General features: G+C 39.6%; 1 protein-coding gene across 1 annotated transcript in view; it reads left to right on the forward strand.

The window, feature by feature from the left end:
• The window catches only part of LOC126183852 (39S ribosomal protein L37, mitochondrial), an 85,385-nt gene that overhangs the window by 38,103 nt on the left and 24,324 nt on the right, over nucleotides 1-22,958 (forward strand). The window contains exons 3-4 of the mRNA XM_049926139.1: nucleotides 8,904-9,023; nucleotides 21,470-21,756. Of these exons, the coding sequence (XP_049782096.1) occupies nucleotides 8,904-9,023; nucleotides 21,470-21,756 (407 nt within the window). The remainder of the gene's footprint in view (nucleotides 1-8,903; nucleotides 9,024-21,469; nucleotides 21,757-22,958) is intronic.

Genomic DNA, 22,958 nt, shown 5'->3' on the forward strand with positions numbered 1-22,958 from the left:
CTGCCAGCCATGCAGCAGCAGCGCCACCTAAGCGGCCAGCCAGCCAGCGGCCACTATACTTGGACTCAGTTATGATTTGACTGTTAAAGTGTACACACGTCTTACTCTGTTTACTTGATATGTGACTTTCATGTATTGCGTTTTCCTTGAAATATATTTGTTCAACTTCAAGTTATTCCACATACCTACAGAATTTGTTTTAAGAAAGTAGTTTGTAGCTTTATAGAGTTTAAAAAAGTTTGACTCAGTGAACAATAAGCCTCTCTCCCAAATTTTGAAGAAGCGAGGTTTACACGTCAAACCCCCTGCAATAATCAGAGAAATTGGAAGTGGTACCAAATCTAAAGTAAATCTCAGAAGAGAAAATTGCGAATTACTTGAAATTAAAATAGGACTGGGGTGAGGCAGTGGACACTTTCCATTACTACTTAACTGTATTGTAGGAAAACTAATCCAAGAGGGTCAAAAAATAAAGTGGTGCTTAAAATTGATCAACCAGTCAAATTGGGAAGAACTAATATTAGGATAAACTGCTTAGTTTTTTTTCAGATTATCTGATGATTCTTTATCAGGACAAAAACAAATTAAAAAAATGTACAGTGAATTTGGCTCCAGAATTTCATTGGGAAGGGATGACACCCAAAATTCTAGAAAACCAAATACGAAACAATTAAGAGAGTTTCACTCTTAGAGTATTTAGACAAAACGGACCAAGGGACTGGCTTAGAAAATGTTGGCTATGAAACTCATCACCACAAAGTGAAAAAATCCTTCAGATGTACAGAAGAAATTCACAACAACAAAACAACATCAACAAAATGTATCTCATATTACTCAGAACAGTGAGACTACTGGGGCTCACTCACCCATTTCCAACAGGGAGAGTTAGGTAGATAAATAGGCAGACAGACAAACAGACAGAAAGGGAATGAGAGAGATTTTAAAAACTTCCAAGCAGTAGAATTAAAAACATTCCAGAAAATTTTAGGTCCAAAAACACTGAAGAAGAGAAAATAAGGAAATGCAGAAGTATGTCAATACTTTAAGTATGAAAAAATTCTGGCTGAAGTTCCATGGGTATAGTAAAAAAATGAAACCGACCAGTTTAACTAGACCAGTTGTGGAATGCTATGAATCATCCAGTAAAGCTAAATTTGAAACAGTAAAATGGACTAAACCAGTAAATGAATACCTGAAAGCAACAGGGATAACACAACATGAAATACAACTTAGAAAAAAATCTTAGATGTAAAATTGACAACTGGACATTTGGCCAGGAAAAAAACACAAGAAGATGGAACTGCTTGGTCTGAGAGCAACAAAAGATCGATTCTGAGAGAAGAAAAGTAATATGTTCACAAAGAAAAGCTAAAAATATTACAATAGTGTATGTGATCAGAAGGCAATGGGGCACATGAGGGGCCATAGACACAAGAAATTTGTTGTCTAATGTACCCAACAGAGAAAATTATCCAAAAGAGGTGGGTGCCAAGGAGTTAGTGGGTTATAAAACACAGAACAAAATAAATAGGTGCACACATAGTGTTTAGTAACTTCCTTGTTCTTAACATGAATAACAGCAAATTCAGAGGATATTCCAGTGCAAGTTGTTTGAAGTAGGCCAGTTCGATATTCACAATAACAACAGAGGCCAACTGACAATGCTTTGACTAGACAGGCAGAAGGTGTGTCTTCGCTGGCTGCAGATTGGCAGTGTAATCACATGGGTTACTGCCAACATCTAAGCACGGCCTGGTGGAGCGTGGTATCGATAGCATGTAATACCACATTCTTTCCCCCAAAAACTCCTTGCCATTGCTGTGTACTGTTGCTGTCGGAATTGATGTGGGGGGGTTTGCAGGTGCCCTGAGAAAGCAGGAACTAGAACTTCAACCAATGACAAGCTCCTGTGCACACCACAAAATTTGTCTTGCAAATAGCTAGAAACATTGGCTGAAAACCCAGCCATAGGGGGCACAGACGCGCCAATGGATGGAGCATCTTCTCCTTATGGTGGAGGCACAGTGGTGACATGAGGGTCCATAGTGGCCCACTGGAAGGCAGCAGGGCAAACGGGACCCACCTCCCACAGATGGAACTGGTGGCCCTGCAGTGACAGTGACAATGCTCTGTCGACATCCATTGGTTCCCTATCCAGCGTTGGTGACACGGGAGCTGAGAGAGGCGAAGGTGGCTGAGGCTGTGGGCCCCTCCTGGGTACTGAATCTGTAAATGAAAAACCCACAGCAGGATCATGCAGCCCACACAAACAGAGCTCATTCTGATAGCACTTCTATAGCTCAGTGGGACACTGTACAACATCAAAGAGTGACCCAAAACTTTGGTGATAACACCTCATTCCCAGCACCTTTGTCTGCCAGACACACTGAAAAAGATCAAATAATGTATGGGAGGTACGTGACTGGTCCATATGGTGCTTGAAAGCTCTGATGAAGCTTTCTGTTTCACCATTGGATTGAGGGTGGAACAATGGTCATCACATGCTTCATGCCATTAGTGTCACAAAACCGCTGAAATTCTGCCAATGTGAACTGAGTTCCATTGTCCAAAATCAACACTTCAGGTAAACCCTACAATGCAAAAGACTGATGCCAGGGTCTTGATAGTGCTAACTGTTGTGTTGGAATGCAAGTCCACCGTGAGCAGAAAGTTGGTAGAGGTGTTTATCACAATAAGCCAATGGGAATTCCTGTAGGGACAAGCAAATTCAGTATGCAAACATTGCCAAAGCCAAATAAAAATTTTTTGTGGCAGAGCAACTTGGTGTTCTGCGCATGCTGGATACTGTGAACTTAATGATTCTATTCGAGCGTCCATGCCGATACATGTTCTGTGGCATCGGGCGAGCTGCTTAGTGTGTACAGTGCCCCAATGATCTTAATTGAGAAACTGAAGAATTTCCTTCTGAAGCAAACTCAGCACAACTGAATGGGATTGGTTATTGTCTTTTTGTGATAGGTCATACCTTGCTGGACTGATAACTGTACCAAAGCACAAAATAACAGTGTACAACCGGATGGGTAATCTGCTTAATTGAACTGATGCGGAGGTATTGCAACAATATCTTGAGATTGGGGTCTGCGGCTGTTGCTTGAGCAATCCATAGGTAGTCAATGGGAAATCCATCGAGTGTTTCATTGTTGTGGACATCAGCTGGGATGCAAGAATCTTTTGAAGTATAAAATGCTGAATCAGTACTGACTGGAAGGCAGGAACCAGTGTCCATATTCTAATGCTTAACCATTGGCCTGTGCACAATTTCATACTGATAAATAGAGGTGAGCAAGGACCAATGCAGCAACTCTTACACCATGCACAGAGGGACTGGCTTTGAAGGGCTGAACAATGAGGTGAAAGGCTTGTGATGCGTCTCAAAACAGAATTTTATGTCATACAAGTATTGATAGCATTTAGTCACCCTGTATAAGATTGCAAAAGCTTCCTTCTCAATCTGTGAAAGCTGCATTGTGCTCTGTTGATGAGTTTGGATGTGAAGACAATTGGCCTGTTGAGTAATCCAACTCTGTGTGGGAGAACAGTCCCAATCCCATAAGACAATGCATCAACTGCCAGCACGACTGGCTTAGCGGAATCAAAATGTACCAAACAGTGATCACTCAGTAAAGCATGTTTCAGTTGCTGAAATGTGATGTGACACTCCCTAGTTCTCTCAAGTGAAAGAGTCATTGAAGATGATGCAAGGGAGCTGCACTCTGTGCAGCTTTAGGAATGAAATGAATGTAATAATATGGTTTACCCAATACAGCCTGGAGTTCACTTTTTGAGGAACTGGGGAGAATCCAGATGGTAGTTAATGCAACTGCAAAGGGCAGATACCATGACTGTTGATAACATGTCCCAAATATTTGTTCTCATCTGGAAGAAGGAGCACTTGACTCTATTGCATGACATCTGAGAGTACTTGAAACAGTTTCCTGAAATTGGCAAGACATTTGTCAGGAGTATGACCCAAAACTATTGTGTTGTCCAAATAATTTGAACAAGAAGGAACTGTAGCAGTCACTGTGATAAGTAGTGTTGAAAAATTGCAGGTGTGGATGCAGTGCCAAAGGGCAGCTGCAAAAACAAAATAATCCCATGTGGGTGTTGATCACAAAAGCGTGTCGGGACTGTTCATCTGAGGGAAGCTGCAGGTAAGTGTCACAAAGTTCAACCTTGGAAAATAAGTGACATGCACTGAGCTTGTCCATGAGTTCCACAGGCCATGCAAAGGAAAAGAGTCAGTCACAGTCTGTGGATTTACCATTGCCTTGAAATCTGCACATAAGTGTAATTTGCCTGAAGGGGATGCCTGATGGCTGCCCTGGAGGAAATCACACCATCGTTCTGCCAAGATAAGAATTTCTGTGCCATTTGATCTCTGTTAGCACAAAGGACGGGCCATATTTGGCAAAACTGTGGTTGCAGATTGTCTTTCAAGGTAATGTGAGCCTCATAATCATCAGCTTTGCCTAGGCCACCTTGAAAAATGTCACTAAATTTCTCACAAAGTTCACTTACCTTGTTCGCAGACAAAGAGGAACTTACAGGGAGAGTATTATCTTGAATTTGCAAACCAAACAAATCAATAAAGTCAATGCCAAAATTTTTTAACTATTATGTGAGCACAAAACAATGAACAAAACTGTATTTTTAATGTTACAAAACGTGACAAGCAGGCTGCAAATACCTAACATGGGAAAGTCGTGTCCACTATTACCAGAAAGAGTTACTTGTGACTTACGTGGCTTGGGCTTGCCAAACAGTTCATAAATGCTTCTATTCAACAAAGTCATGACACACCAGTGGCTAATTGCATGCGTATTTTGTGTTTGATAGGCTGCAGAGTGAGAAACAGCTTATTGGCATGATATTGGATGAAAGAAGTGTGTGACTTATTTGCTGTTGCATGTGCACTGATCAACACTAGAATTGCTTTTTGGTTTTAAAAAAATTTCATCTACATTTATTGACTGAGACCTTGGAGAACATACAGAGAGCTTGTTGGACTTGCATTTCTGCAAACAAACAGATCAAAAGTATCCATGCGTGCCACAATGGTAACACTTAGCATCATGATAGGGGCCTACTTGCCTCTTGTGGGCCTTGAAGCACCAAGGGCAGGATTTAAACATCGCTAGCCGGCTGCCTAGCACACTGGTTCTGTTTACGTCGCTGCCCTGTTTACCTGAACTGCACAGATAGGAGTATAATCAATGGGTACTGCTGCAGTATCACATGTGTCCTGATGCACTAATTCCAAAACCAGTTTCAAGTGACAATCGTGATACTTAAGAATTTGTTTATGTGAAAATACAATTGCCTTTCCTGACCTTAAATCTTATACACTGTGCAGTGTGAGTGAAGATGTGTGCAGTACTTGGACTATTCCTCTTGTTGTGAATCAAAAGCATAAAATTGTGGTACAGAAATGGGCACTGCTTGCTGTGACAGAGCCGTGGATGATGAGAGTGGCACCACTGTGTTTGCTTGCACAGAAAGCAGTCTGGTCATCATCTCCATGAGTTGCTGCATCTGCTGCACCTGAAACTGAACAATGTGTGTTACTGACAGTTCTTTGGGGGGACTGGCTATGATGAAACATGCAAAAAAGGCTAGAAATATAGTGCAATCACTAAAGAAAGTATGGATAGGTATAACTAGAAAGAACAGCCTCTGAAAAACACAAGAAAACAGTCACTTGCAGGGCCAGTGTTCTGAAATATACTGAAAACACTGAAGCAAAGTAGCTGGCAATCCTGGTGAAGGGCCACATTTCTGCAAGAAAGGCACATAAGAAGTATCATCAGCAGTTGTTTGTATGGTGAGAAGTAGAACCAAGCAGCAAACAACGGAGTTGTCCATTGTTGCCAGATGTTTTGTCTTCTTGGTGGTGGAAGCCAAGGAGTTGGTAGGTTCTAAGACAGAGACCAAAATAATGAGATGCACATGTGACTTCCTTTTGCTTAACTTGAATAACAGCAAGCCCAGAGGATATTAAAATGCAAGTCCTTTGAGATAGGCCAATTCGACATCCACCATAACAACAGCAGCTGACTGACAACTCTTTGACTAGACAGGCAGACAGAACTAACAGACAGATTAGAGTTCGGTTTGATATCCTTTTAAGTCAGCTCTGTGGTGGCACTGGCCACATGTGCTGAGGAAGATGTGTGTCAGAGATGGCCATTGATTGGCAGTGTAGCTACAAGGGTTACTCCAAACTTCTAAGCATGGACTTGTGCAGCATGGTGTCAAAAGCACCCAATACCACAAGGGCACCTAGATATTCCAAGAAAAGAACTAGCACTTGAAACAGCAAGAAAATCGTAAGGGAATCCAATACGACACAATGTCCTGCAGACTAGCATTCACTATTGAGTCAGAAGTTGTACACCCGTGTGAAGAAGAGTGGCTGTGAGATCAACTCTCCAGCAGTAGCATGCCCTACGATTCTCATTTCGAATGAATGAAGTCACTCTGACTTGCTTCTTGCTGATCCAATAGCACTCGACTTCATACTCCAGTGGGAGGACCCCATCATTTGTGGTGATTGTAGCATTCAAATCACCATGTGCCACATTTTAATAAAGTGTATTGTATTTTCTATCCTACTCTGTGTAGGTAGAACACTATTTATGACCACTTGCACTGGCAGTAGTGCAGGGACAAGAGCAACAAACAGGCAGTTCCTGAGGTCGATGATGATGGAGTTCATGAAGGGAATGGCTAGCCAAAACCAGACTCCAGAGAGTAGCAAAAGTAGTCATAAGCATATACAAACAATCACAGGAGCAATCCAAATCAAAACATAATGACAGGTGAGGTCAAATACTCTTCTAATCAGTGACGTATATCTAAGGCTTCAATGAATTAGTGAGACTAACTGCCAAGCGTGGGGCTGCAGTACTTACATGCATTCTCGTGTCAGTGGACAACACCAAGTGACCTGCTTGCAACTGTAGCATTGCCTCATGCAGGAGCAAGGTGTGGCCAGAGTATGTAATCAGTGTAGCTCTGACGTGTCCTCCATGTCAGTACTCAGGCTGGGAATCCTATGCACTGTCATATAATAAATTATAAGACTTGATCAAATAGGAAGAGTGCAGTGACGGCAACAGCCTCTGTGTTGCATGTTATGCCATCATTGCAGTCAAATTGACATAAATGCACAGTTGTATTTACTTGAAATGATTTTGACCCATGAGTTGCTGTCCACAGATCCATCATACACTGCCATAAAACAGTTCCTATGTTTCTGAAAATTATAAGTTTTTAAAGATCTTTGCAGACTTGTTGACTGCAGTATAAATAAATGAATATAGCTGGAGTTGATTTTATCAGATGAGTTAGACAAAACAAGAAATTACTTCGAAATTCAATAGTTTATTTACTAAAACACCACTCTGTTGTTGTGACACTAGTTATCTCAGCAATGCTAGCAGGCAAGCAAATTCACAAAAGCTTATTCAGTGTGTCCCACACAATTTGTGAATAAGTGCTCAAACTGTTAAATCTACAATATGTAACAACACACTTCCCTCTAACAATTTTGTAGCTCCTCTAGGGTCTCATTTGCGGAATAATTCTAAGTCGGGATGTGAACTGGATTCATGAAATAATCAAAGTGTCCTGAAGACAGGTTACCTTATTCTTTTGAGTCTTAACACCAAATCCTCCATGTTCTTTTCCCGCAGAGTCTCAACACTCCTGTTCTTCACTCACTAATTCTCTTAGCTTGCTTGCTATTCACTGCCAATATTGTCACTTTCCTATTTGATGCTCTGTCCTTATGATGTGCATTACATTCCAGTTTAGTAATACAGCTTTTGAACTATTGGCCGACATTAATAAAGAGAGTTTAATAAAAAAAAAGTACTTAAACACAGATAAAATAGATATCAAACACTATAGTTCCAGAATTAATTGTTTCTCATAAAACTTTTTATTATTATTATTATTATTTTTTATTTTACATGAATATTCTGTTGCTAACCTAAGACTTAAGTAATATGTACATATTCATTATTAAGTAAGGATATGGGAGTTTAGAAATAAAGTGATCTATTTTTATGTGCTGTGGCATGTGAATTAAATGTTTGTGAGTTTGATTTTGTGGAATTTCCACATGAGTCAGTCATGGGGAGAGCTTCATCAGTACTCCAGTGAAGAAGCATCAGTGTGTACTGGCTATACCCTTTGGGCCATGCCATGCCCAGCTTATAACTGGTGTATGTGCTCCAGCTGCTAAGTACCTCGACCCCTCTAAATTGCATACTGGGGCACATTTGGTAAAAAAAGCACACCTTTCAGCTTTCTGTACTGGAAATACCTTGGTCATGTTTACACACAGATACATCCTGTTGCGCAGTATTTTTAAAAGGAACTGCCACAGAGGTTTCCTAAGCTGGGCTGTGAGCTCACAGCTGAAATTCATTCCCTTAATATCTCTTCGTTCCTCACTACAAATCTTTAAAGTGTTGAAACCCTCACTCAAAAATTCCCTAGTGACTGTTTGTGTGGCTTGGAATGTGTGTCGAGGCTATTGAGAACATTATTTTTCATACTAAAATTATTCTTGAAAATTTTCAGGTCGACTCAAATTGAAAACAGGTGTTCATACAGTGACCTCTCAGGATGTTAGTACAATTTCATTCAAACTGAGCCAAAAGCTTCTAATCATTTATCTTACAGTTTGGTGATACTTAACAAAGTGGCTTTTAGCTGTCAGAACATAGTTTTATATGATTTTTCATTATTGTATTTAAGTTTTACATAAATTTTTAGTTTGTATGCTTTTGTGGAAATGTCAGTAGATGTTTACAACTAATTGTCTTAAGCTTCCCACTTCATTACTGACAAATCACATTTGTGGTTTTCAGGTGTATTCTGTCATCACATGTGTTTGATGCCTCTCAGGAAAAGCTGCCTCATATACGTGATCCAAATCGACCTGCTTTTAAGTTCCCGAGAGTGTATGGTATATCATACAGTCGTCGAGCGTAAGTTAACTGTCAATATGATGATGATTATTATTATTATTATTATTATTATTATTACTACTACTACTACTACTACTACTACTACTACTACTATTACAAATCTGGAAAGTACTGGATGGTATACAACTAATGGAAGGAATAAAGGCAATCACTCATCATATTGTTGTGGCATTAGGCGTTCAAAAGGCACATAAGCAAGATAAAAATGGTTGCTAAGGTTTTGAACCGTGACACACAGAAAGAGAAAGAGAGAGAGAGAGGCAGAGGGAGAGGAGGAGGAGGAGGGGGGGAGTCGTTGGGTAATCTGATTTGATCAGTGCAGGACATGGATTACAAATACAAAATTTATCGCAGAAGAAGGAAAGATTAGATATAATTCTTATATGGATTATCAATAAAGTTTTGAACTAAGAAGTTTAAGTAACGTGAGGACTCTTAAGCCAGAGCCATTGTAGTCTGTGGAGATATTTCCAAAGAGAATATATGCAGTGATTCAGCAGAATTGTCATTGTAATGTCAGAATCATTGCCCATGAACTAGACTCTACAGTTAGTACTGTGTTTATTCTGCTGAATGCCTATCTTACAGAGTGCCGTAATGTTCCTCTTCAGAGTCGACCACATGCTAGCAGAATTACTAATGTGAATAAGACACGCTATGAGAAATAGGTAACTTCATCCCTAGAATTGTGAAATTAAACTGGGAATGCCATCATTAACTTGAGGCCAAGCAACAGCACCAACGTGAACACAAGTGGTGTTCTTCTGTTAGCATATGGAAGACCATTGTACAAATGTCAGCAGGAGACACATTTTAAACATATGGATGCCCCTGTTTTCCACGGACACAGCCTCCATCAAAAAGACAACCTCAGTGGGTACTGGGCTAAATGCTGAGTGGCCATTTAAGCAAATGACCCATTCCACTGCAATCGAGCCATTCTACCGTACCCTACCATGACCCTGAAATGCACATTCATTGTAATGTTACATTGTATAACATTTATTTACCACCCAGTTATGCTGTAGATAGAGAAGTTTTCTTGGCCCTCATTTAATATCTCCCATAACCATTCCTCATAGGAGATTTTAATACACATAATGTGCTCTGGGTTTCTATGTTTCTTCTCCAGAGGTCAAGTTTTTGAGAGCCTAATTGTGTCAGAAAAGCTAAATTTTCTTAATACACCAGTAAAATCCACTTTAGCACAGCAATGGGCCAGTTTGTGCCCCAGACCTCACCTCTGCACCCCCACCCTTGCATACCTCATTGGGAAGTGGTTGATGAGTTGCATTAAAGTGACAGCTTCCTTTTCTTTTCAGATAGCACAGACCTGTAGAGACACCACCACCATGGATGTTCAGCAGAATAACTGAGTGAGGTGGTGTAGTACCTAGCACACAGGACTTGTATTCAGTACGACGATGGTTGAAATCTCGATCCGACCATCCAGATTTAAATTTAGTGTGATTTCCCTAAATTGCTCCAAGCGAATGCCAGGATGGTTCCTTTGTAAAGGGTAAAGCTGATTTGCTTCCCCATACTTTTGTGATCCGACCTTGTGCTCTGTCTTTAATGACCTCGCTGTCAGTTGGACATTAAAGTCTAATCTTCTTTCCTTTCCTTCAGCAGGACAAACTAAACATTGTATCACCAACTGGCTGTTTTTGAACCCCGAATTTATGTCTAGAAATGAGTGGTTCACATTACATGCATGATCCACCATGGTCGTGATGCAACTGTTACACCTGATTGCTGGCTACAGAGGCAACACATCCCGTGGTGGAACATTCTTCAGTTAGGGTGAGGCACATGGTTTTGTGACACTTCAAATACCTACCTTGTGCTGAAAATCCTTTCAGTCGCCGGGGCAAATGTATAAAGAGAAGTCATAAAGATCACTACGAGGTGATGGCAAGTGTTTGTAGCCTGAACAAGTAATTTAATAATATCTTCGAAAGTATAAACCATAAGAATGTTATGTGGCAAACATGCCTGGTCTTTAACAGCTGCTGTATTGTAGCAGGGGTGTTTACAGTGTATGGCAGAGTACTTTGACAGGGTGTATACGACTCGGGACAACCTGGAGACCCAGGAAAAACCCAGAAATTTTTTCATATGTGAGAGAACTGGAAAAAACCCAGGAATTTTTTAGAATTCCAGGAATTTTTCATTGTTTTAATTTTAAGTTAATTTTTGTAACTTTGACTGGTAAGAACCAATACTCTAACAAAGGATATTACTGTATCTAACTACTGCAGAGTAAGACATGAACGAGAGAAAAAATAACGAAAATGAGACTTAAGTGGCAGAGGAAATGCACCATATACAACAACAAAACACAGTGCTCATACAAGCATCTACCAACAGCAAAATGTGTCAAAGGCTTTAGGAAGACTATGCAATGCTTCATAACAACCAATTGTCTCTGATGAGTGTGATGTCACAACTGCTTACATTAGATTCATTTGAGCAGTTGCAAGTGAACTCAAGCACATGCGCAGTTGAGTTGCGTATGGGTAATACCTTCTCCCACTTCTCGCTACAGAAGTGTGGCAGTTAGCTGCTTAAGCAGTAGCAGCAAGCAGCCAGATGCTACCCGGAAAACCTTTACAGATGCGCATAAGATGCCAGATCTAGGGGGTGGGGGGCAAACCGGGGTATCTGCCCCAGGTGGCAATTTCAGAGGTGGGGGGGGGGGGGGGGAGGGCAGCTTATCTTATATTCTTGAGGAAAAAGACCTTGTTTCACAAAGTACCTAGCATCCAACACATGTTGGCCTATTGATTATTCATATGATTTTGAAACACATCCCTGTTGGTTTTTCAACAAATTCTAAGTTGATTTTTGAATGAATCATAAGTTGATTTTTGAATGTGTGCATAGTGTATGTGATGTTTGTACCAGAGGAATCCCCGTCGCATCTAGAAATAAACTTCCCTGCAGACAAAAGGGGACTGGGCTGTATGAGCTGAGCGAAATAAAGCCTGCCTAATGGGTGAATGCCAATTGCTGTTTATGTGGTTGACTGGGTTTGTGAATGATCATCTTCGTTATAATTACTAGTGAAATCCGTAGATTCAGACTACCAGAGTGGAAATAAATGACTATCAGGAAAAACAGGTAAGAAAGATTACGTATTATCCTCTCAGTGTATCCAAGAAAATGAAATTTTGACAGAAAATTTTTGGCCAGACCGCTACACTAGTAAGGGCCAGTTGTACAGTCCCGAGTTAGCAACCACTAAAGTTCTATTCGGGGAGTAGTGTGAAAAACGCATTGGACAAACATGTAATAACGCCTAACTGGAGAATAAACACGGGATAACTAAACTGGTGATTGTAGCAGGGTTAGTGAAGTTAACTGGAGAATAAGTTTTGACACTGGCAGGAATAGTTACAGAATTAGTGATGACAAGATTATTTGTCAATACGGGGAAGGAGAAGAAACGGGGACATCACACAAATTATGGAAGAATATGACGATTCCAAATTTTTATAAAAATTTCATACTACTACTTTTCGATTTCAGGCTTCAGAAGCTGGAGCGTGTGAATGAAATGTGAAACTATTTCCTAACATGAAACTTTCTCCTTGTGGTAGGCCTAATAGGCATTTGATATTGGTACTTCATGAATTATATTCTGTCATGTTATAAAAATGACTGTTTGTGCCAAAACAGTCTCGTTTTTTTCGCATGTGTTACAATTTCTGCAATATTAGGCAGGCCTGTTTTGTTTTACCTAGCAGACAGCGACGAAATACATGTATTCAGATCGAGGAACCACACCAGTCTTGGTTACTATTTGTATTAGCAGCCTTTTTCAGTATTAGACAACGAAATTTCGTTTCTCATGTAGTAAAATGTTTGGCGAACTTTGATGAGGTAATAAATTCTTTCACAGGAAGAAAAGCACGCCTTGTAAAGCTGTAGCAAGATTAGAGAGAGAAAAATGCTAGAACTTAAGGATTGAAGAAATGTGTACTGTCTTCCTTGTCTCTTGTCTTTACTGGTTGTATGTATCTTATATTTAATTTTTTGTCACACAAAAAAGCAACTTATTATCTAACAGGCAATAAAGAGTGCAAATTTTCTGAAGAGTTCTTGTTCTCCCTGTTACAAATAATTCCATCCAGTATTAATTGCAAGGGTTTTCTTCTTAAAAAATAAAAAAAAAAAAATAAAAGAAAAATAAAATAAAATAAAAATAAAAAAAGAAAGAAAGAAAGAAATAGGGGCAGGATGTCAAACTGGAGCAGGAGAGACACCACAGGACATTTTAATTTCCACTGTCCTGAGTATAGTTTGATGGGACCCATTACAAAATATTTCACGTTTGAATTCCACAGAGCGAAATGCAGTAACGAGCAATAGAAGAATGCTGTCTGAAGAGGCATGGCACTGCACTTTGGCACTCTTACGACCAAATAACATGTCTCACATTTCCTTGAACATCTATGTTTTATGTATCAGACTCCTCAGAAAGATGTGCGCTACAAAATGAACATATTTTTGAAAAGTCGATTTTTTTATTTTTTTAAATTTATTTATTTATTTATTTATTTTTTTATTTTTTTTTGGCCGTCCTACCTAAAATGCACACTATCTAGTATTGCCTCAGTTCGGAAATATCGTAGATCCAGGGCTGGTGCACTGAACAGTCTGAGCTGTAGTGGGGAGGTGGGTAGTCACCACGTGACCCGTGTTTACGTTTCCTCATGTCACTTGCTCTCACGTCAAATGAAAACAAAATGGATTTCTGTGGCCGGGAGCTACCAAGTGAATTAAAATACAGTCACATAATTTCAGAAGGCTAAAATATGTTGTTAGTTTTTGATTTGATTTGATTTTATTTCCACCTTTCTTACAGTCAAGCATTAATCACCTTGCAGAACAATGAAATTATTTTTGTCTGTTTGCTAAAGAAATTTGGCTTTTATTAATCTTTTCCACTGAGGCAGTCAATTTATTTGAAATAGAGTGTTTAATTCCACACTATTGGCTTGTTTTAATTGTTTGCTTCAATTCCAAGTGCACGTTTTCATCTTCTAGCATGTTTGCCATTATGCCATAATAAAGAACCAAACATGAAATAATACAGTACTGGTACTCCAAGAAAATTTACATCCGAATCTGGACATATGAATGTGCATTTTAAGCCGAATTATGCATTTTAGTATTGTTCATGAAATTGCAATGCTCTTGGAGTATCCTCTAATGTCTTGTTTCTTTTATGACTTTTAATGTTTTGCACGTACGAACATATGGGCTTGCTGCGTCACTGTAGCTGTGCAAGGGCGGTGACACCTGTTATCTGTCGCTCTCTGGCAACTGCTGAAACAAACCTGTTTCTAATAAGTTGCAAGAAAATATTGTGAATGGTTGTTTGAAAAGTGTTACTTTCATAGAAAATTTCCTTTTACACAAGATAAACTGTGCGAGAATGCACGATGAATTTCTTAATGAGAGAGCTTTTGACTCTTATTTAAAAATCAACTCTTTGGGGACAACCATTTCGAGCCCAGGAGATCAGACATTTATGTCCTTAAAAATTTTACTGGCACATTTGTGTAATGTGTCTTGAAGAGTAACACGCTGTGGCATTCATTTCTGCTTCAGATCGATGAGGTGTTAGGGTGTAATATTAACATGCCTCTGGATGGAGTACTCTTGTATGATGTTTGGATTCCTCCTCAGAGAAGAGTACCCTCCAGTGTGCTTTGTTTGTGGTGTACATAAAATTTTAACAGATTGTGGTTCCCCCCCACCCCACCCTCAATACATGGAGGCTGCCATCTGGTTAGGAAATTTCAGTGTGTTTGCAGGGTGGTTGACGCATCCTATTTTGTACCGGTGATCAGCAAGTCACTACCCTATAACACTGTTTTAGCTACTGTGCAGTTACAGTACATGTATTTTAACAATGAATCCTGTAGTGTAAAAGGACTATAGACTGAGTTGTACATGTTTTTGTGCTTTTGTGGGAAACTGAGTTAGAATGAAGCAGAATGAAACAGACTTCCTCTCCATATGTTTTAAAACACCATTTTAAATATTTTAATCACATTCGACCCAAATTAATGTAGTGAGATTGTTATGACCTTTATTTTGAGCACTTGATATGATGGCATGCTCAGAAGTAATGCACCTGAATTTTTTATGTGCAAACTGTTAAAGCTCTTAAAATGAAACAGACATTATTAACATTCAAAATCTTTATTCTTCATGTCCACGTATTTGCAGCCCTATGCCGGTAAACTGCTTCGAATTGTAATGGGTAACATGACAGTGTGTATCGTACCTATGTTGGTATGTGAGAAATAGTGTGCTGTAATTGGCTTTTGAATTTGAAGAGTTCACCCACACATGGAGCACCCACTCCTTCAACATGACAATGCCAGAGTGCACACGAGCACTGCAATGCCTGCAACAATCCAGTGCCTTGTGTTCACTGCCATGCAGTCCCGACTTGGTGGCATCCGATTTTCAGCTGTTTCCAAAACTTAAAGAACACCTTTTAGGACTTTGTTTTGATAGTGATGAAGTAGTGCAAGCAAAGGTGAGATTGAGGCTCCGTCAGCAGTGTCAAACATTCTACAGTGATGGTGTCAAAAAACTGGTCTCTCATTGGGAAAAATTTGTTTGTCACCAGGGTGATTATGTTGAGGAATAAATATGTAGACATGAAAAATAAAGATGTAGAATGTTAATAATGATTCTTTTAGAGCTTTTAGATTTTTCACATAAAGAATTTGAAAGCATTACTTTTCAACATGCCCTCATACATACAACCAACCAACTGATGAAAATTCATGCTATCCAGGACAGGTCAGCCTCGCATGTACAAAATATGAAAGAAAGAACTGCTTCAACAGATACGTGCATTTAGTACATTTGTGACTATATACTCAGAGTATATTGCCATTTGGTTCTCAGGTAGCACTTTTGTACTAATCATCGAAGAAGACACCTAATCAAGAATGTAAAGATGGGAATATCTGTTTTGATGTGAGCAAGCATGACAAGCGACCCCACTTACATTCAAGCACAACCAAAGCAGTAAAAGAATAAGTCAGAAAATGGTTCATACATTGTAGTTTAATATTTAATAATAATAGTAATAAAATTGAAATACTGAAAGTGATTAAAAGCTGAAAATCCCTGAAATTTAAATTAGTGAAAGGAAATTGCTTAAAATTCTTGTATAAAATGCCTATTCATTGAAGCTGATAAGCAGCTGAAATAGAATCCATATGTTCACATTGTGTGCTCAAAAAGCTTAGTTTGACACAGCTCGCTCAGGCACCTAATTCTTACTTGGTTGATAATTGACTGAAAACATAAATATTAAAAAACTAATGAAGTTTTTGTTGGAAAGTTGGTCATTTTGTACCTCACTGTCCAGAAATATTAAAATATGAATACATAGGAAAGGTCTAGTAGAATGTTGTAAATATTTAGGAGTAAGGGTGACCATTCACTGAATAGCAGAGACATTGAGTCGTCAAGAGGCACACACTAAAGAGAATGAAAACTTTGCTAGTCTTTGGAAGAAATCCTTTGAAGAGCTGGAGTGCACAAAATAAAGGAAACCTTCCAATAGTGGTCTGGCAGGTCATAACCATTCATGAAGCTTTTTTCTGCTTATGTTTGCTTATTGGTATCAACTTTCCCTAGACCTGGACGTCAGTATAGAACTGTGTTTCGGTTGTGTTCACATGATGACACACATTACTTAGCCTTCATACTTAGATAAAAATATGTTTGCATTGCTGGCAATTGCTTGCCCTCATCAGTCTTACCAGCTCTAGACTGCACGTGGACCACAGTCTTTTCATATTCCCTGTTGGGCTCAATGGTACTATCGTGTTTTATTGTGTTAGGAATGGCAAAAAGAGCCCAAGCATTTAGTATTGGATATCTGGTAGGTACCATCTTAAGCAGCTTACATAGTACTGAAATTTTACACTAATATGCAATGATCAGCCAGAATGTTATGACTACCTACCTGCTGTTGATGTAAACCCATTCAGGTGATGGCAGTGTCACCTGGTGAGGAGTGACTACCAGTCAGACACACACACAGTGTGTGCTGTCAGTGAGCATGCTGTCCGTGTGTAGAATGGGGAAGGTGTGTGATCTATCTGAGCTAGACCGAGGGTAGATTGTGATGGCCCAGAGGCTTTCATGAACATTTTGTTACCTGCACGACTTGTCGGGTGTTAGAGGAGAGCTCTGGTGAGTGTCTTCTTCACATTGTGAAACCACTTCCAGACATCGTAGGGTTGGGTGGCCAACTCTCATTACAGATGTCGGACATCATAGGCTACGAACTGGTGGAACTAACATCAGATTTTAATGCTAGGTGAAATACAAGTGTGTCTGAAGACGCAGTGCACTGGACACTGCTAACAATGGGCCTCTGCAGCCGACGTATCTTGCATGTGCAAATATTACCTCCTTGATGTCGGCACCTATGACCTAAATGGGCACATGACTGTCGGCACTGGATATTGGCGCAGTATCAGAGTGTTGCACGGTCTGATGAATTCTGATACCTTCCTCATCATACTGATTGGAGGGTGCAAATCCATTGTCTTCCAGGGAAACAGCTCCTTGACACCTGTACTGTGGGATGGATACAAGCTGGTGGCGGCTCCATAATGCTTTGGGGAACATTCACATGGGCATCCGTGGGTCCAGTGGAGTTCATGCAAGGCACCATGACAGCCAAGGAGTATCATACACTGGTTTGTAGATTACTTACAGCCCTTCATGATCATCATGTTTCATGACAGCAGTGGCATTTTTCAACAAGATAATGTCCTCTTGGGTAAAATACCCCGGAGGTGAAATAGTCCCCCATTTGAATCTCCAGGCGGGGACTACTCAGGAGAACGTCATTAACAGGAGAAAGAAAACTGGTATTGTCAGGCGAATACATGGTTATAAATACAAAATCAAATAGGGGTAATGCAGGAGTAGGTTTAATAATGAAAAAAAAAAAAATAGGAGTGCAGTTAAGCTGCTATGAACAGCATAGTGAACACATTATTGTAGTCAAGGTAGACATGAAGCCCATGCTTACCACAGCAGTACTAGTTTATATGTCAACTTCTTCTGCAGATGATGACGAGATTGAAGAAATGATGTGATAAAAGAAAGTGTTCAGATAGTGAAGGGAGACGAAAATTTAATAGTCATGGGGGACTGGAATTTGATTTTAGGAAAAGGAAGAGAAGGAAAAGTAGTAGGAGAATGTGGAATGAGGGTAAGGAATGAAAGAGGAAGCCGCCTGGTAGAATTTTGCACAGAGCATAACTTAATTATAGCCAACACTTGGCTTAAGAATGAGGAAAGAAGGTTGTATACATGGAAGAGGCCTGGAGACACTGGAAGGTTTCAGATTGATTATGTAATGGTAAGACAGAGATTTAGGAACCAGGTTTTAAATTGTAAGACATTTCCAGGGGCAGATGTGGACTCTGAGCACAATTTATTGGTTATGAACTGTAGATTAAAACTGAAGAAACTGCAAAAAGGTGGAAATTTAAGGAGATGGGACCCGGATAAACTGAAAGAACCAGAGGTTGTAGAGAGTTTCAGAGAGAGCATTAGTGAATGACTGAAAAGAACAGGGAAAATAAATAAAGTAGAAGAAGAATGGGTAGCTTTGAGAGATGAAATAGTGAAGGCAGCAGAGTATCAAATAGGTAAAAAGATGAAGGCTAGTAGAAATCCTTGGGTAACAGAAGAGATACTAAATTTAATTGATGAAGGAAGAAAATATAAGGATGCAATGAAGCAGGTGAAAAGGAATACAAACATCTCCAAAATGAGATCATCAGGAAGTGCAAAATGGCTAAGCAGGGATGGCTAGAGGACAAATGTAAGAATGTAGAGCCATATATCACTAGGGGTAAGACAGATACTGCCTACAGGAAAATTAAAGCGACCTTTGGACACAAGAGAACCACCAGTATAAATATCAATAGCTCAGATGGAAACCCAATTCTAAGCAAAGAAGGAAAAGCAGAAAGGTGGAAGGAAATACATAGATGGTCTATACAAGGGCAGTGTACTTGAGGGCAATATTATGGAAATGGAAGAGTGTGTAGATGAAGATGAAATGGGAGATATGATACTGCGTGAAAAATTTGATAGAGCACTGAAAGACTTAAGTCGAAACAAGACCCCAGGAGTAGACAACATTCCATTAGAACTACTGATAGCCTTGGGAGAACCACCCATGACAAAACTCTTCCATATGGTGACCAAGATGTAAATCCCTCAGACTTCAAGTAGAATGTAATAATTCCAATCCCAAAGAAACTAGGTGTTGAGGGTGAAAATTACCAAACTATCAGTTTAATACGTCACGGCTGCAAAATACTAACACAAATTCGTTACAGATGAATGGAAAAAGTGGTAGAAGCCGAACTTCGGGAAGATCAGTTTGGATTCCGTAGAAATGGTGGAACACGCGAGGCAATACTGACCCTACGACTTATCTTAGAAGATAGATTAAGGAAAGGCAAACCTACATTTCTAGCATTTTTAGACTTAGAGGAAGCTTTTGACAGTGTTGACTGAAATGCTTTCTTCAAAGTTCTGAAGGTGGCAGAGATCAAATACAGGAAGCAAAAGACTATTTACAAATTGTACAGATACCAGACGGCAGTTATAAGAGTCCAAGAGTATGGAAGGGAAGCAGTGGACAGGAAGGGGGTGAGACAGGGTTGTAGCCTACCCCCAATGTTATTCAATCTGTATATTGAGCAAGCAGAACAGGAAAAAAAGGAAAAATTTAGAGTAGAAATTAAAATCCATGGAGAAGAAATTAATTCTTTGAGGTTTACCGATGACATTGTAATTCTGGCAGAGACAGCAAAGGACCTGGAAGAGCAGTTAAACGGAATGGATGGTGTCTTGAAAGGATGATATAAGATGAACATCAAAAAAAGTAAAGCAAGTATCATGGAATGTATTGGAATTAAGTTGGGTGATGCTGAGGGAATTAAATTAGGAAATGAGACACGTAAAGTAGTATTGGGGAGCAAAATAACTGATGATGGTCGAAGTAGAGAGGATATGAAATGTAGACTGGCAATGGCAAGAAAATTGTTTCTGAATAAGAGAAATCTGTTAACATCAAGTATAGATTTAAGTGTCAGGAAGTCTTTTCTGAAAGTATTTGTACGGAGTGTAGCCATATAAGGAAGTGAAACATGGATGATAAATAGTTTGGACAAGAAGAGAATTGATGCTTTCGAAATGTGGTGCTGCAGAAGAATGCTAAAGATTAGATGGGTAGATCACATAACTAATGAGGAGGTACTGAATAAAATTGGGGAGAAAAGGAATTTGTGGCACAACTTGACTAGAAGAAGGGATCAGTTGGTAGGACACATTCTGAGGCATCAAGGGATCACCAATTTAGTATTGGAGAGCAGTGTGGATGGTAAAAATCATAGAGGGAGACCAAGGGATGAATACACTAAGCACATTTAGAAGGATGTAGGTTGCAGTAGTTACTTGGAGGTGAAGAAGGTTGCACAGGATAGAGTAACATGGAGAGCTGCATCAAACCAGCCTCTGGACTGAGGACCACAACAACAACAACAACAACAACAACAACAACAGTGTGCCTTGTCACAAGGCTAGGAGAGTGATGAAGTGGTTCGAGGAACATAGTGGCGAGTTCCAGTTGATGTGCTGGCCCTCCAACTCACCAGATCTGAACCCAATCAAACACATCTGGGATGTGATTGAACTTGGCATCAAAGCTCATCACCCCCCTCCCCTCCATAAGTGACAGGAATTAGGCAAGTTGTGTGTGCGGATGTGGTGCCATCTCCCTCCAGCGACTTACCAAGTCCTCATTGCCTCCATGTCATGATGCATTGTTGTTGTTATCTGTGCCAAAGATGGACACACTGCCTATTGGGTTTTGGCTGATAAGTGTATATTTATATGTAACATAGTAGTTAATACATTACTCTTTATGAGTACATTGATGGCCAGCAGCCTTTCAGTAATAGTGTTCTGGTGTGACGATGTGCATGGCACAGTTCTGTCTACAAAGGTTGAAAAACTGTTTCACCATGATATCAGATAGTGTGGAAATTTGGTAATAGTACATGAAGTAGTTTTATCCCCTCATCGTATACTGGTGAATTATTTGTATCCTTAATTTTTGTGTGAGATTATTCACAAAAATCCTCGGAATCAAGTTGTTATTCCCATGTAACATTCTACTTGAAATATCTTTAGTAAAAATGCTGCCCTCTGCATCGTTGATGTACCAGTGTAGAAATTTGGTACTTATTCTTGTTTAATGTGTTAATAAAATTGTTGCTAGTTTTCTGTGTATTATAAATGTGAGTGTGCAACTAATTAGTTAGATGTAAAGTTATTTACAAATTATGCATTCTTTTCTTATGCAGGAAGCTGCTGTCATCTCGACTCTTCCAGTTGTGTGAGTCCTTGGTTCAAGGATCAGCTACACAGTCCTCAGTGATTGAAGATGGAAAGACAACTGTTTTCTTTGACAAGGAGAATGACCTCATCCAATTTGATTTGACCATTGATTTAGCTCATATCCGTGCTTCACCACTGAAACCACTGTCTGCTGCAGATGATACACTGGGAATTTCACTTCCTGATATCTACCCTTTCTCGAGTACCATTACTCTTGAGCCAAATAATTTCTATGAGATAAGGGACCAGACATGTAAGTGTTACTGACTACTAATATTACAACAATGGTAATTCTGCGTTCCTACTCCTGTATGTACATGTAACACTCAGGAGCTGCTCTTATATTAATTTTTGCAGACATAAATAAGAAATTTTTTGGTTTCCTATGAGATTTTAGTCTGCTTTCTTTAAAAATATTATTGTAGCTTGAGGATATACAAAGTAGACATAATGAGTTGTTGAAATATTGTATAAACACGTAGAATCATAGACAAAGCCAGATGCCTGGGAATATATCTCACTGGGAACTTTTCAGAAATCATATTTCATAGTATTTTATACAGGAGTAACCTGCCAATACTAAACATGCCATTTCTTAAGATTCATTATTTAGTCATTAAAGTTTTGGATACTTTTGTCAGGTATAAATTATTCAGCCATGGCCACATGAATAACTAGTTGATCACTTTGCCTATCAAAATCATATGTAGCAACATGTGACATGAAATACTTCAGTAGCTTCTAAATCATATTACTTACCTAATCACATCCCCAGGAAGCATCATGCTGTTGCACCATGCCCTACTCTAGAGCATTGAACTGCCTCGTGTTAATGCAGCAAAATGATGTCATATGGAGAGAGGTGCTGTCATCGTAATTAACACACCCTGTGAAGTAAGAAGATGTATTGAGAGTGCAAGAGCATTTATTCAGGAAGCTGACAAAGTGGAAAAAGCTAGCCAGCACCTCTGAAAGGTGAAGCTTAGTAATACTACAGTTATGGTAGACTTTTTCAGGAACTAACTAAACAAAAAGAGCAGAACAAATGAAGTCATGACCACTGAATGGTGACATCCAGCTGCTACAACCTGTTCTCTCTTCCGGGTTGGGGCTACTGCTGTTGGAGAACAACTGCCCAGCAGATTCTCATAAACACTCCCTCCCCCCCCCCCCTCACCCCACCCCCCCACCCCACCCCACCCCACAAAAAAAGAAAAAAATCTCACACCTTCAATATCAAATGTTCTCAGATGCTTGCTGACATTTCTGTACATGACAATATCGTGGTATGTACGTGTTGCCAGTAACTGCCACCTCCATCATCTGATGTCTTCGAGGTAAAATATACTGCAGAGCCAGATAAAGTATCCAGCCATCTACGAAGGACTTCGTCTCCAGTAGTGGCAGGCAACCGCTTGTGCTGCGGACTGTATGAAGATGAATTAGTGCTTTCAC

The sequence above is a fragment of the Schistocerca cancellata genome, chromosome 4, assembly GCF_023864275.1.
Source record: "Schistocerca cancellata isolate TAMUIC-IGC-003103 chromosome 4, iqSchCanc2.1, whole genome shotgun sequence".
NCBI classification, from domain to species: Eukaryota; Metazoa; Arthropoda; class Insecta; order Orthoptera; family Acrididae; genus Schistocerca; species Schistocerca cancellata.